The following is a 14,397-nucleotide window of genomic DNA, read 5'->3' on the forward strand; positions in this document are numbered from 1 at the left end:
AAGCTTGCGCCCACCCGCTGTATCCCCGGGTCGTGATTGGTCAACGCTACCCGGGCGGCGCGCTGATTGGCGGATAGGGACTGGTGGGCGGGGGAGGAAGAGGAAGTACGGCCTGGGAGGGGTGGCAGGGCCTGGGGGACAGCATGGCGGGGGAACAGGGTCACCCCGGGGGGTGGCAGGGCCGGGCGGGGACGGGATCACCTTGGGGGGGGGTGGGGGTGGCAGGGCCTGGGGGGGACAGCATCGCCCCAGGGGGTGACAGGGCCTGGGGGGGGACAGGATCGCCCCGGGGGGTGGCAGGGCCTCAGGGACGGGGCCTAGGGGTGGGGGGGTCCCACTGCGCAGGGACAGCATTGAACAGGTCTGCATTTGTCCCTGTCCCAGCCGCCATCCCCCTGGAGAAGCCCCCAGCCCCGCAGGGAAGCCATCACCCCAACCCCCTCCCCAAGTCCCTCCAGCCCAGCCCGGCCGCCCCCACGCAGCCCCGGGGCAGGGGGTGCACCAGCAGGCAGGGATCAATCGAGGGGCACCCACCCCACGCAGCCCCCTTTGCTCTGTGGCGCAGGCACAGGCCGCTTTGTTCTCCCTCCCGAAGCAGTAATTAACCAGGAGTGTAGGAACAAAACCAAACCAAACCCAACCCAACCCTAAAAATAAACAGGACGCGGGTACAGCCTGACGGTGGCAGCCCCCGGCCGAGGAAACGCTTCCTGCCCTCCCCAGCTCACCGTGCGTCGGTTCGCAGGCAAGTGCTCAGCCCCGCACCACGGCAGCCCCACGGGTGCCACGGCAGCCCCACGGGTGCCACGGCAGCCCCACGGGTGCCCAGCTCTGGGGTCAGGGTGAAGCCCCTCCTGCCCTCTGAAGTTAACCACAGCTGGCTTGGAGGAAGATAACAAACTACTTTAAATAAGATGGGGGGCAAAAAAACCCCCAACAACAACAACAAAAAACAACCCCCAAACCAACCCAGGCTGATGCAGTGGGTGACAGTTACAAGGGGCACCCACAGGGTGCCCACGCCCAGCCCCCCTCCCCCCCAAACAGAGAAGGGCCAGGGCCGGGGCCACCCAGCACCCGCCGGCTGCAAAGGAGGTTTAAGTGCTTTTCTGCAACAGTTCTCTCAATTAAGCCACACTGGGGGCTCCCCCAGCCCTCCTGGGGGGCTCCCCACCCTCCCTGGGGGCACCCAGCCCTGGAGAGGGTCTGCCCAGCTCCATGTCCCCCCCAGGGCTCAGGGGGTTGTGCTGCAGCCCGGGGGCTTTCCCGGGGCTGGCACAGCCCCCCTGGCTGGGGGTGCAGGGGGAAGGGGCTGGAGCAATGGCTTGGGGGGCTGCCCCACAGCCCCCGACCCCCATCCCTGCTGCCAGGGAGGGGAGAGCTGGGGGAGGCAGCCTGCACCCACCGCAGCTCTGCCCCCCACCCCGAGCCCCAGAGGAAGGCTGAACGCAGCAGTGACTTACAGCCCATGCCCCCCGCCCCACCACAGCCCCCAGCCTCATTTAGGGTGAAGCCTAAACCCTTGTTACCCTTTTTAGGGTAAACCACAACCATGCCCCCCCCCCCGCTGCTGAGGTCGGTGACACTGTGCAGAGCACCCGGCAGAGGAGGGCTGGGGGTGGCCAGGTTTCGGGCTGGGAGATGTTGCCTGATGGTAGCCCCGGGGGGGGCGGGTGGGGGGCTGCGGGGGTCCCCCCGGAGCCATCAGAAGTTCTTGAGGCGGCTGTAGAGCTCCCGCTTGCTGCGCTCGCCCGCCCAGGTGCGGCTCTTCAGGCGGAACTTGCGCAGGTCCTCCTTGAAGTCCTCGTGGTGCATGGGGCGGTAGTCCTGGGGCTCGCAGTGTGTCTGGGCACCCACAGCCCCATCAGCACCCGCGGCACAGCCCCCGGCCCCCACCCACCCACGGACAAACCCAGCACCCCAGGACCCCCCAGCACGGTCCCCTGCCCGTGGAGGTACCATCCTCATGGAGGATGCTCAGAGCCAGACCCCTCCTTCCCCGCCCAGGGCAAGGTTTGGGGAGGGGAAAGGGTGTTTCCTCCCAGCCCTCCCCCTCCTGCCAGGGATCCCCCCTCCCACACAGGGAGCAAACGCGGGGGGCTCACCTGGTACTGGGGGAAGAACTCCCGGTACCCCCCCTTCAAGACGTAGAGCTCAGGGTAGTGGAGGTGCGGGTACTCGTTACAGGCTCGGTCCTTCTCCCTGACGAACCGGCACCTGCGGGACAGGGGAAGGCGATGGGAAGGGGCTGCGGCTGGGATTGTCGCAGGATCCAGCCGTGCCCGGGGGTCCAGCAGACCCCAGCGTCCACCCCCACCCCCCCACTCACATCCTGGGCCCCCTCTCAGAGGAGAACTCGCAGTGGAAGATGACGATCACCCTCTTGCTGGCATCGAAGGGCACGATGGGCTTCTTCAGCAGGAACTCCTCCACGTCCTGCTCCATCGGCAGGTTGACGGCGCCCTGGGGAGGGAGAGGAGGCACCTTCATCCCCCCCGTCTCCCGCTTCATCCATGTAGGGGGGGCTCAGTACGCTGCCCCCAGCCTCCCCCCGCCACCAGCATCACCCCATCTACCGGGGCACCACCACCCTTCCTCCTTCCAAAGGGCTCAGCACCTTTGGGGGGGGCTCAGCCCCTCTGGGGGGGCTCAGCACCTTTGCGGGGGCTCAGCCCCTCTGAGGTTTGCTGGGTTTGGGACTCCCCCACCCCACAGGAGCCCCCCAACCCCATCCCCAGCCCCGAGGGGCGCAGCGGCGGTTCTGACCTTGATGTGGCCTCCCTCGTACTCGTAGGGGTACCTGCAGTCCACGATCACGCAGCTCTCGATGAGGCTGCTGAACTGCCCCGTCAGCACCGCCACCATCTGCGGGGGGAGCCCGTCACCGAGGCGGGGGGGCGGGGGGGGGGGCCAGGCAGGCAGCCCCACGGCGGGGTTTTGGGGAGAGGCTGCTGCTCCCTTACCATTTCGGGGGAAATGTACTTCAGGTCCTGGTGCTTCCCCTCCACCGTCTGCAGGAGATAAGCCTGGAGGAGAGGCAGGGTGCTGGGTCAGGATGCGTCCCGGGGAGACCTCCCGGGGCAGGGGCTGTCACCCGCTCCCCCCGAGGGGGGCACGGCCGTGGCACGGCGCTGGCACTAGAGGAGCAGTGATCGGGGCTCTTCACGTGCTACGGGGTTTGCAGGCTGGAAAGTCACAGCCCCGAGTCCCCTTGTCCCCAGGCAAGGGCCACCGGCTGCGTTTGGGCTCTTGCACCGGTGCAGGGCTCCGCCGAGAGCCCCCCTCTGCTTTGGGGGAACCAGGGCAGCACCCCCCAGGCCCGCAGCATCCCCGTGGCCCTACCTTGGAGAAGTCCCCGATGAGCTCCCGGTGGTCGTTGGCCAGCAGGTTCTCGATCTCCTCGTGGCAGAAGGACTTGGAGCGCAGCAGCCGCGCTTTCTGCGGAGACACGAGCCGGAGACACCCCCCCGGCGCTAGCGAGGCCGCCGGCAGAGCCGGGGCACGGGGCAGTCCCAGCGGGAACGGGCTGGACCGCGGCAAGGACACCTCATCCCGAAGCCTTCCCCATCACCCACCGGCTCCGCCGCCGCCTCCTCGCCGGGGGTACCGGCCACGCTCCTCCGCCGCTTGGTTTTGACGGGGGTGTCCCTGTCCTGGGGCCGGTCTATCCGCTTCAGGATGGGCCTGATGACGCTGCTGGGCATGGAGGGCGAGCGGAAGAGCTGCCGGCACTTGCTGCGCTTCGCGGGACGCTGTGCGGGGAGAGCCCGTGTTGCTGTCCCAGGGGTCTGGCATCCCCCCCCCGCATCCCCCCCAGCACTGTGAGGGCAAGGGGACAAAGGTCCCGCTCCGGTGGCCACACACCGCCCAGGATGAGCCCAAAGCCCCTGGGCTGGTGCTGCTCACCAACCAGCCCCTTCGCCAGGGACCCTCGCCCCCAGACCCCCCCTTGGAGACCCCGGGGGGGCACCTGGGGCTCCATCCACCCCCCCCGAGGCTCCCACGTACCGGCTCTGCCTCCTCCTTCCTCACCAGCGGCGCGGTCAGCAGGTTCTCCATCCCCTGCGGCACGTCGGCATCGCTCTGCCGGGGGGGGCCACAGGGGAGAGGCAGAGGGGAGCGTGAAGGGGCCGAGTCCCACCGGCCACTTCTCAACCCCCCCGGGCAGGGATGGACCCCATGCCCAGGGTCCATCCATCCCCGCAGCCCCCCCAGCTGGAGGAGCACTCCCTACCTTCATCTCCTCCTCATCCAGGATCTCCATGAAGCCATCATCTTCCTCCTCTGACATGGAGGAGGTCAAGGAGCACCGGCGGAGTACGATGGGGCTCTCGCCCTCGGAGACGTTCTCCTTCTCGGGGGTGTCGAACTGGGGGGGACACGGCCCACGGCTCAGGAGTGGGGCCAGCCCCACGCCAGCCCTGTTTGCAGACAGGGTGTCCCAACACCCCCCAGCCCCTTCAGCTCCCACATCCTCGGGTCTCCAGGGCAAACGTGGAGGCTGGAGCAGCAGGTCCCCGCTCAGCCGCCCCTGCAGCGGGAGCACCCGTCCCCGGAGCCCCCCCGGAGCCCCCCCAGCCCCTCTCACCAGCAGGTCGGGCACGGAGCTGGGTCTCTGGGCGAAGGCGTCCCTCCCCGCAGCCCCATCGCCGGCGGGCAGCCGGCTGCGCTGACCCGGCCTCTGCGGCTTCTTGAAGACAAACCCCTCCTGCGGCGGGGGGGCACGGCATTAGCATCCCCCCTGCCCCTTCCCGGCCCCCCCCCGGCCTCGCTGCCCCCCTCACCTTGTCCTCAGGCTCCCTCCGGCCCCTCTGCTCGCTGTCCCTGTGGCCATTGAACTCCCGGGAGTGGGAGATGTTCTTCAGGACCGGGCTGGCCCCCAGGAGCCGCGGCTGTGGGGCGGGGGGGGTTGAGAGGTGCTGCACAGCCCCTGCCCTCCCCGCTCCATCCTCCTCCTCCTCCCAGCTCGGCCAGGGGCTCGGCAGGATCCGGCCTCCCTCCGCTCAGCCCTGCAGAGCCCTCGGGACTTACCGGCAGCGAGTGGATCCTCCGGATCAGGAGCTTATTGCTGCAAGAAGCAGGGAAAGAAAAGGATCGGATGAGAGAGGGTGCCCTGGACTGGCGGTGTCCCACAGAGGCTGGCACGGTCCCCCTGTCACCCAGGTCCCTGTAGGGGGGCAGGACCTCCCCAGGTTACTCCCAAAGTAACCGGGGGCAGCAACTGCTCCCGGCAGAACACAACGCCCATGGCCTGATCCGGACCCCGGGGAGGGCACGGGGACAGCCCAGGCACAGGGACAGCCCAGGCACAGGGACAGCCCAGGCACAGGGACAGCCTGGCTTTCGGGTCTGGATGTGGGGACAGCCCGGGCACGGGGACAGCCCGGCTTTCGGGTCTCGCCATGAGGACAGAGCCCCTCCACTTACTCTTTGAGAACTCTCCCGGACTCCGGGATCGCTTTCTCGAAGCTGTGGGGAGAGGAGAGCTGGGGTTAGGGGGGGATCGAGCCCTGTGCCCCAGCCTGGGCAGCCCAGGAGCCCCAGGGATGGGCAGCCCCAGCCCTTACAGTGCCCCCACCCCTCGCAGGGGCCGGCAGCCCCCCAGGGCAGAGCAGCCGAGGCTTTCGGCCCCACAAAGGGTTAAAGCCCCATCTGGACACTGCTGGTGTCAGGCCGGGGACCCCAGTGCGGGGCTGGGGGGGGGTCACCACGCCGGGGTGGTCCGGGGCGCCCCACTGACCTCGCTCCGCGCCCAGACAAAGCCGGCGGCAGGGCCCCGCGCGGGGCGGTGGCGGCGCCCGCTCTCCACCTGTATGTAAATCCGCCCGCGGCGGGGATGCGGGGGACGCTGGCCGGCGGCCATATGGCCGTGCCGGCGGCACGCCGTGGCAGGACGGGGACCACGGCAGGACGGGGACCGGCACGTCCCCGGCGGCCGAGCACACCCAGCCCCGCGGCTGCCCCGGCTCCACCATCTGCCCCCAGTTACTCATTCACCCGGCACATCTGCCGGGGCCGGGCTCTGCCAACGGCCGGGCCGGCGGCAGGGGAGGGCGAAGCCACCGGCGTGGCAGCGGCATGGGGGGGCCTCGGGTGCACCTCCCCAGCAGGGAGGGGGCAGGCAGCGGGCAGAGCCCCTCACCCCTGCACAGGGCAGCACTGCAGAGCTTTGCTCTCAGCTCAACCCTGCACCCCCCAACCTGCACCCCCACCCCGCGGGGCCCGTGCAACAGCACCCCAAGGCTCCCCAGGGAGGCGGGGGGGTGCTGGGAGCCCAGGAGGGTGCTCAGCACCCTTGCCCCGCTGCATGGCAAGGCAGCGAGCCGGCAGCCAGCCGTCCCTGCCGGCGCAGCCCGGAAGAGGATTTGGCCCCGCCGCGGCAAGGCAGCACCGTGCGGGCTTCCTGCCTGCACCCGCTGCCAGACCCCTGCCTGCACCCGCTGCCAGACCCCTGCCTGCAGCGGGGCTGTGCTGAGCACCAGCACTGGCGTCCCCGCTCTCCCCGGTGCAGGGTGGTTTCTCACCCCTTCCAGAAGTAAATTTGGGGGGGGGCACAGCTGGAAGCACAGCCCCCCGGCGAGGCTGGGGCAGGCTGAGACCGGGCACCGCAGGCAGCCGGGGGCAGGCAGGGGAGGGCGAGGGGGGGGCCCCCCGGGGGGGACGGGGTACTCACACTTCCTCCAGCACCGCAGGGTCCTCCTGCGTGGGGGAGTCCAGCCCCACTCCTGCGGGAACAAGGGGCAGGGGTAGCATCGGGCGGGAATCAGGCCCCATGGGGGACTGAGCTGTGCCCTGCCCCGGGGCCCGCTCCGGCACAGCACCGGCACTGCTCCTGCAGGGTCCTGTGCAGGATGCGGCCGGGCCCCCCGCATCCCGGCTATGCTTCCCCATCGCTCCAGCCAATGCTGGGGAGGGGGCCACGGCCAGTGGTACCTGCTGTGAGCTCATGGGGGGCCCCCACCCGGCCCCCCAGCACAGCAAGGAGGGTGGCACTGACCCTGGGAGCACCCATCCTGGCCAGGATGTCCCACGTCACCCCGACCAGGGACCCCGCTGGGGTGGTCCATGGCCGAGCCCCCGGGGAGCGGGGCTGGGGGCTCTTGCCCATCGTCCCCCGCAGGGAAGGGGCGGCAGTCGGAAGCACAGGGGAGGAAGTCCCAATTTGAAGCAGGCGCGGGCTGAGCGCCCGGCGGGAGTGACTCAGAGCCAGGGCTGGGAGCAGAGCAGGGCCTGGCTCCCACGTGCACCCCAAAAAGCCCCCAGCCTCAAACCCCCACTCTGCCTCCCCAGCCGCTCGGCCGGGCCCCCTCCCCACATGCAGGGGCCCACTGCCCACACACCCACTGCCAGGAGACCCCCTTCGATGCCACAGCTCCCTCTGCACGTCCCCAGACGTGGGTGGGGGGCTCAGGGGGGGCCGCAGCAGCACCCATCACTCACCCGCATCTGAGGACTCGGAGGAGACGGAGTCCCGGGAGGAGTCCGAGGCCCCCGGCTCCGGGGACCCGCTGGACCGCTGGCTCTGGAAGGACAGCCCCGCGACCCGCCGCTTCGGGGTGTCCCAGTGGCTGCAGGCAGAGCGGGAGGGGTCACCCCACGGGACCCCCGGTACCCCGGGGTGCCCCTGGCCCCTTCCCCGGGGGGACAGGAGCAGCTGCAGGGGCTCAGGGTGCCCAAAACGCCTTAATCCCCCCCGCCACCACAGCAGGGTACCACCCACGGGCTCGGCAAAGGCTGCCCTGAGCCGCGCGTGGGGCAGCCCGTGTCCCCAGGACCCGCAGGAGCCACGCGTGGGGCATCCCGGGGTCGGGAGGGGCCACGCTCGCGTAGGGCAGCCCGAGTCCCCCGTGTCTAGCAGGAGGAGCCACGCGTGGAGCAGCCCGGGGTCGGCAGGAGCCACGCGTGGGGCAGCCCGGGGTCGGCAGGAGGAGCCACGCGTGGAGCATCCCGTGTCCTCGGAGCCCGCAGGAGCCCCGCGTGGGGCAGCCCGGGGCCGAGGCACGAGCCTCGCGTGGGGCAGCCCGTGTCCCCCGTGTCCGGCAGCAGAAGCCACGCGTGGGGCAGCCCACCCCCCCGGCCCCGCTCACCTGCCCAGCCGCACCAGGTTGTCCATGTCCAGCGCCAGCGTGGTGACCGGCGACATGCCCGCCCGCCCCGCCGCCAGCCCGGGCAGCCCACGGCGGCCGGGGCCGCCCCGCGCCGCCATGCGGGTGCAGGAAATCGAATTAGAAATCAATTAAAACCTCGGGATCGATATATTCTCCCCCTCCCCGAGCGGAGCGGGGCTGCGCCGTGCCGCGCCGCTCTCCGGTTCGGGGGGGCCCGGCCGGGCGCGCGCCCGCCGCCGCCCCTATTTATATTCGAAAAATAACAGGGGAGCGGCGCGGCGGGAGCGACGGGGCGGCCCCGCCCGCGGGGCAGGGCCGGGAGGGGGGGCACGGCCCGAGTGGGGCCGGGCACGGCCGGGGGGGGGGACATGGCTGGGGGGCACGTGGGGGCACGGCCCGAGTGGGGGCACGGCCCGAGTGGGGGCCGGGCACGGGGGGGCACGGCCGGGGGGGGACATGACTGGGGGGCATGTGGGGGCATGGTCCGGAGTGGGGGCCGGGCATGGGGGGGGACATGGCTGGGGGAGACGGGGGGGCATGGCCTGGAGTGGGGGGCCGGGCGTGGTGGGGCACGGCCGGGGTACAGGGGGGCACGGCCCGAGTGGGGGCCGGGCACGGGGGGGCACGGCCGGGGGGGACATGGCTGGGGGGCACGTGGGGGTATGGGGGGGGGACATGACTGGGGGAGACGGGGGGGCATGGCCTGGAGTGGGGGCCGGGCACGGGGGGGCATGGTCCGGGCATGGGGGGGGGACATGGCTGGGGAAGACGGGGGGGCATGGCCTGGAGTGGGGGGCCGGGCACGATGGGGCACGGCCGGGGTACAGGGGGGCACGGCCTGAGTGGGGGCCGGGCACGGGGGGGCACAGCCGGGGTGGACATGGCTGGGGGGCATGGGGGGCACGTGGGGGCATGGTCCAGGCATGGGGGGGGGGACACGGCTGGGGGAGACGGGGGGCCACGGCCTGGAGTGGGGGCCAGGCACGGGGGGGCACGGCCGGGGGGGACATGGCGGGGGGGGACAGGGGGGCACGGCCCGAGTGGGGGCTGGGCACAGGGGGGCACGGCCGGGGTGGACATGGCTGGGGGGCATGGCAGGGCACGGCCCAAAGTGGGGGCAAGGTACGGGGGGGCCTGGCTTGTGGGGACATGGAGGGCTGTATGGCTGGGGGGGCGTGGGGGGGGTGCATGGCTGGGGGTGCACGTGGTTGGGGGGCTGCGTAGTGGGGTGCACAGCTGGGGAGGGTGAGCGGTGGGTGTGCAAGGGCAGACACGGGTGGGTGTCTGTGGGCGATGGTGCAGCCCTGAGGGGTCCCAGTGTTTGGACGCAGGCCTCTCCTGGACCCCCCGAGCCCCCAGCCCCCAGCCACGTGCCAGCACCAGGGCCCGGTGCGGGTGCTGGGGGACGCTGGGGGATGCTGGGGGGCGCTGGGCGCAGCCCCAGTGCGAGCTGGGGTCAGACTGGGGGCCACCCCGGCTGCCCCCCCCAGCCCCAGGGAAAAAGCCAGAAAGTCAAAATACCCCTTCCCACGCGGACCAGCTCCCCAGCCCGCAGCGACCTGCCCCGTGCGGCTGCCCCTCGCCCCGCTGGTGCCCCCAGGGTCCCGGCTGGGTGCCCCCCGCCGGTGCCAAAGCCACGTGCCATGTGCCACCACGTGTCACCGGGCCACAGTGCTGCCCGAAACCCAAACCTGCTGCCCTGTCCCCCAGCCTGATCCCCCCCAGGCAGGGACCTCTGTCCATTGTCTGCCCGGGGAGGGCGGCCGGCCAGACCCTGCCCGGGGCGGGGGTCTCCAGCCCGGCCGGGGGCTTTCTGATAGAAAGCCAGGCAGGAATGCGCCGGGCGGCTCGGCCTGGGTGGCCGTCCCGGCCTTTCATCCATTGTCCCCAGCCCCATTCTTTCCTTTCAGAGGGAGAAAGAAAAGAGGAGGGGGTGGCCGGGGTGGAGACCCCCTCCCCAGCTGGGGCAGGGGCAGGCGAGGGGGCAGCTCTCCTGGCTGGGGGGTGTTCGGCCCCACCGGCTCCCGTGACACCCCTGTAGTGGCCAGATCCTGCTCTCCCGGAGCCCGTGCAAGGCATGGGGGTCCCACATCCCCCCCCGGGACGCCAGGCACATCCCAGCACATCCCAGCACAGAGGGGCTGGGGATCGGTGCTGCTGTGGGCTGGGGGTCCCCGGGGTGCCCCAGGGAGGAGGACAGGCAGCCCCGGTGGGGTCCCCGGCCCCCCAGCATCCCCCCGACGTCCTCCTGGGCCACCAAGGGCTTTAATTGCTTCCAGCCATACGAGGCTGGGCTGGGGGCCGGGGGGGCCCAGCTCTGGTGGGCCTCGGGGAGGAAAGGGGGGTCTCCGGCCAGCCCGGCTGCAGCTGCACGGGGGGAGGCTCAAGGAGCTCTGCAGGCAGCTGCGCCGTTGGGGAGGGGGCCACATCCTCAGGTCTCCCCCCTCTTTGCCCCCAAACAGAGGGTTTTGGGGAGCGGGGCTGCAAAGAGGAGAGGGGGATGGGGGTCTCCCAGGGGGGCTGCAGAGCTCCTTGCCCGCAGCAGGACCCACACAAACCCCATCCGCTGCTCTCCGTGGTGGGATGCAGGAGTGGGCCCCCCAGAGCCCCCCACCTCCCCGGGGTGCTGCTGCCTGCCCTGGTGCAGGGGCTCGGGGCTGGGGCCCGGGCTCGGTGCAGGAGGGGCTCCGGGGGCTGGAGGAGGCTGGCTCGCTTTAATGGCCACACAGCGAGAGCTGCCATAAAGATTACTCTAATTAACGAGGACGGGGTGGGGGGCTGTTCGCAGTGGCAGGGCTGGGTCGGGGGGGCTGATCCCCCCTGCCCCAGAGCCGCAGCCCCATGGCGTCCCACCCCACCGGGCGGCTGCGGGTGTCCCACCGCCTGCCCGAGCCCCTCACCCAGCCTGGGCTGCCCCAGCGTGGGACCCCCACCGGGGGGATGAGCTCCTCCCCTTCAGGAAATAATCCCACAGCATCCCCTTTTCCCTCTGGTTTCCCTCCCAGCCTGCGTGTTCTGGGTGGGGATTTGCACCAAAAATGCCGACGTTTTCCACAACAGCTTTCGCCTGGCCACAGAAAACCTGTTTTCTGCCCCAAGAGGCTTTCATGGCAAAGCATGCCCGTCCAGCTGGGTTCTTCCAAATCCTTTACAGCCGTGGCTGGTTATTTGCGGGGGGGTCTTGCACCCAGGGTGGCCGAGGCAGGACCCCGGTGCTCTCGGTGCTGGCACTGGGATGGGATCATGCAGAGGAGCGGGAAGCTTGTATCGGTGCCGGCTCCTGGATGCTGGCCCAGGGGATCTGTGGGGCAGGGTCGGCCCCGGCCCCACGCGTGGAGCGGCATGGCGTGGCATGACGGCAGGGGGTGCAGGAGCAGGGCACCAGCCCCTGGCTCCCTCCCCACCAGTGCCCTGCAGTTGAGGGATGGTCCCTGGGGTCCCTGGGGTCCTGCGTGGCAGCTGGTGGCCAGCACGGATGCTGACGTGGCCAGTGTCACCGGCAGCATGCACACCAACATGGCCAGTGTCACCGCGGGCATTGCAAAGCCACCGGCCCCAGCTCGGAAATGCAGCAGCTCTGGGTGGGGATTGCGGCTGACCAACGGTGCGGGTGACGAGTGGGGGGTCACCCACCTCCCAAACCACGGGGCGTGCGGAGCTCCGGGGCCTTAGCACCAAAATACAGGATTTGAGAGGTTTTAAAGACTTCGGATGTTGGTGAGCTGGAGGAAAGGAGGCGGGTGGTGGCTGCGAGATGCCGAGGGGTTGGCAGCGGTGGTGGCACGGGATGTGGTGGCACGGGACCCATGGGCAAGGCTGCAGTTTCGGGAGCTGCGGCAGGAGGGTTCTGGGGCTCCCGGAGCAAAACCTCCCCACCCTGAAGCATCCTTGGCGGCGGCGGGGAGGAAGCTGCGGGGGGGCAAAGGGGCGTCTCCGCCCCCCCCTTCCTGTTTTGCTGCTTTCTGCTCTGCACGCCCAGGGAAGGCTGCCGCGGCCGCCCGCTCCTGCGACTCGGGGGCTGCTGCGAGGAACCCTGCCCCGCCAGGGAGAGGGGGGTTCTGGTTCAACACGCTGAATTTAGTTCTGGTTTGGCCAAAAATAAACCCTTTCAGGCCGCTTTTATCTTCAGTGAGAAGCAAACCAGGAGCGAAACCCCGTCGGCCCCCTCTTTCGCAGCTGCTGTGGCCAGAAGAGGGACAGGGTGGGGAAACTGAGGCACGCATCCTGCAGGGCTGCTGGCGGCAGAGCTGGAGCTGCCGGGTCCGGGCCCTGCTGTGGCGACGGAGCAGCAGGGACCGAGCAGGCGGCAGCGGCAGATAAACCGCCCCATCGGCGGGAGCCGTCCCCACGCTGTCCCCGTCCCACCTCGCTGGGGACTGAGACACGGACGGGGCTTATCGGCGCCCGCAGCGTCTCCCTCGCCCCCGGTATCGCTGCCCACAGCGCCGTAATCTGCCCATTCCTGCCCGTGTGCCCGGGCGGTGGAGCAGCCCCGCGGTGTGCCCGAGCCGCGGCACCGACCCCGCACCGCCCCGCTTGGCTCCTGCCGCGCTTTCAGCCAGCTCCTCTGCTCGGCGTCACCGGGCGGGAGCCAGGCTCATGGGCTACTGCCGGGGTGACCGTGGTGCCGGCGTCCCAGGGAGTCCTCGCCGCCCACCCACAAACGTGGCTGGTTCTACTGGTACCCCTGCGTCAGGGGGAGATGGCTGTGCCAACGGTATTTGGGGGAAGTCTCTGTCCCAGCTAAGACGTCCATCCCAGAGAAGTGTCCATCCCAGCTGAGATGTCCATCCCAGCTATGGTGTCCATCCCAGAGAAGTGTCCATCCCAGCTGAGATGTCCATCCCAGCTATGGTGTCCATCCCAGCTTTGGTGTCCATCCCAGCTATGGTGTCCATCCCAGCTATGGTGTCCATCCCAGCTAAAATGTCCTTCCCAGCTATGGTGTCCATCCCAGCTATGGTGTCCATCCCAGCTAAGATGACCTTCCCAGCTAAGATGTCCATCCCAGCTTTGGTGTCCATCCCAGCTATGGTGTCCATCCCAGCTAAGATGTCCATCCCAGCTATGGTGTCCATCCCAGCTAAGATGTCCATCCCAGCTTTGGTGTCCATCCCAGCTAAGATGTCCTTCCCAGCTATGGTGTCCATCCCAGCTAAGATGTCCATCCCAGCTATGGTGTCCATCCCAGCTATGGTGTCCATCCCAGCTAAGATGTTAGGAAAAGGTCCTTCACTGAGCGGGCGGGCGGTCACTGGAACGGGCTCCCCAGGGCAGTGGTGACAGCACCAAGCCTGTCAGAGTTCACGGACGATGCTCTTAGTCACATGGTTTAGTTTTAGGTGGTCCTGCGAGGAGCAGGGAGCTCGACTCCACGATCCTGACGGGTCCCTTCCAACTTGAGATGTTCCATGACTCTATGATTCTATGTCTGTCCCAGCTATGGTGCCCCCCCCGGGAAGGGTCCATCCAGGGATGTGTCCATCCCAAGGAGGGTGTCCCTCCCCAGGAAGCGCCCCCCAGCAGCTGCCCCCAGGAGGGGATGGCAGGCCTTGGGCAGAGGCTTGGGTGCCCATTACCAAGAGCAACATCTCGAGCTGATCTTCAGCCTGGGAGGATGGGGAGACAGAGCCGCCCGCCACATTGGGGTCCACCATGGGACCGCCTTGGGATCCTCCTCCCTGCACCTTCCCAGAGCGAGGACCCCCCCCTTGCTCGGGGTCCTCCTTGCTGGTGGGTGCCAGGGCCAGCCCTGGCCTCCTCTACTGCTTGTGGCCCCCCTTGACCTGGTCCTGGCCCCCCTAGAGCCTCCCCCTTTGCTCAGGGTCCCCCTTGCTGTGGTCTCAGCACCCCCAGGGCCTCCCCCATTGCATGTGGCCCCCCCAGGGCCTCCCTGTAGCTCAGGGCCCCCCTCGCCGTGGTCCTGGGCCCCCCATTGCTCACCGGCTCCCTCAACCTGGTCCTGCACCCCCTAGACCCCCCCTCCTGCTCAGAGCCCCCCAGACCCCCCTTTCCCAGGACCCCCAGACCCCCCCAACTTTCTCAGAGCCCCCCAGTCTCCCATTGCTCCGGACCCCGGCCCGCCTCCCCCTTGCTCAGAGCGCCCCAGTCCCCCATTGCTCAGGACCCGCAGACCCCCCCTTGCTCAGAGCCCCCCATTCCCCCCCGGGCCTCCCCCTCGCTCGCCCCCCCCGCCCCGGGCCGCCCGTTGCCAGGCGACGGCCGCGCGCTCCCAGCATGCCCCGCGGGGCCGTTGCCATGGCGGCGGGACGCGGCGCGGCCCGGGGGT

The 14,397-nt window shown here is 69.9% G+C and overlaps 1 protein-coding gene across 2 annotated transcripts; it reads right to left on the reverse strand.

The window, feature by feature from the left end:
- Positions 1 to 882: 882 nt before the first annotated feature.
- On the reverse strand, positions 883 to 8,332 carry CDC25B (cell division cycle 25B). 2 transcript variants are annotated; one of them, XM_075148308.1, is made up of 16 exons: positions 8,088 to 8,331; positions 7,441 to 7,568; positions 6,674 to 6,725; positions 5,428 to 5,469; positions 5,032 to 5,068; positions 4,785 to 4,892; positions 4,589 to 4,708; positions 4,235 to 4,369; positions 4,009 to 4,083; positions 3,576 to 3,752; positions 3,343 to 3,438; positions 2,964 to 3,026; positions 2,767 to 2,865; positions 2,330 to 2,463; positions 2,106 to 2,217; positions 883 to 1,845 (listed from the first exon to the last, which is right to left on the reverse strand). In XM_075148308.1, exons 1-16 carry the CDS (start codon positions 8,204 to 8,206, stop codon positions 1,705 to 1,707), a joined length of 1,638 nt encoding a protein of 545 aa, XP_075004409.1. In that variant the 5' UTR covers positions 8,207 to 8,331; the 3' UTR covers positions 883 to 1,704. The 2 variants fall into 2 exon arrangements, with proteins under 2 accessions (XP_075004409.1, XP_075004410.1); XM_075148309.1 differs by lacking the exon at positions 2,767 to 2,865 and having other exon boundaries at positions 8,088 to 8,332.
- Between the last annotated feature and the right edge of the window lie 6,065 nt (positions 8,333 to 14,397).

This window comes from Calonectris borealis, chromosome 4 (assembly GCF_964195595.1).
Source record: "Calonectris borealis chromosome 4, bCalBor7.hap1.2, whole genome shotgun sequence".
In the NCBI taxonomy this organism is placed as follows: domain Eukaryota; kingdom Metazoa; phylum Chordata; class Aves; order Procellariiformes; family Procellariidae; genus Calonectris; species Calonectris borealis.

What these genes read in the sequence shown, in the direction of transcription:
- CDC25B (XM_075148308.1), bottom strand. Translation starts at nt 8,206, where the DNA reads ATGGCGGCGCGGGGCGGCCCCGGCCGCCGTGGGCTGCCCGGGCTGGCG. An exon ending in GCTCCGTGCCCGACCTGCTG is followed by an intron (nt 4,370 to 4,588) that starts GTGAGAGGGGCT and finishes TGTCCCCCCCAG; the next exon opens with TTCGACACCCCCGAGAAGGA. An exon ending in AGTACATTTCCCCCGAAATG is followed by an intron (nt 2,866 to 2,963) that starts GTAAGGGAGCAG and finishes CTCCCCCCGCAG; the next exon opens with ATGGTGGCGGTGCTGACGGG.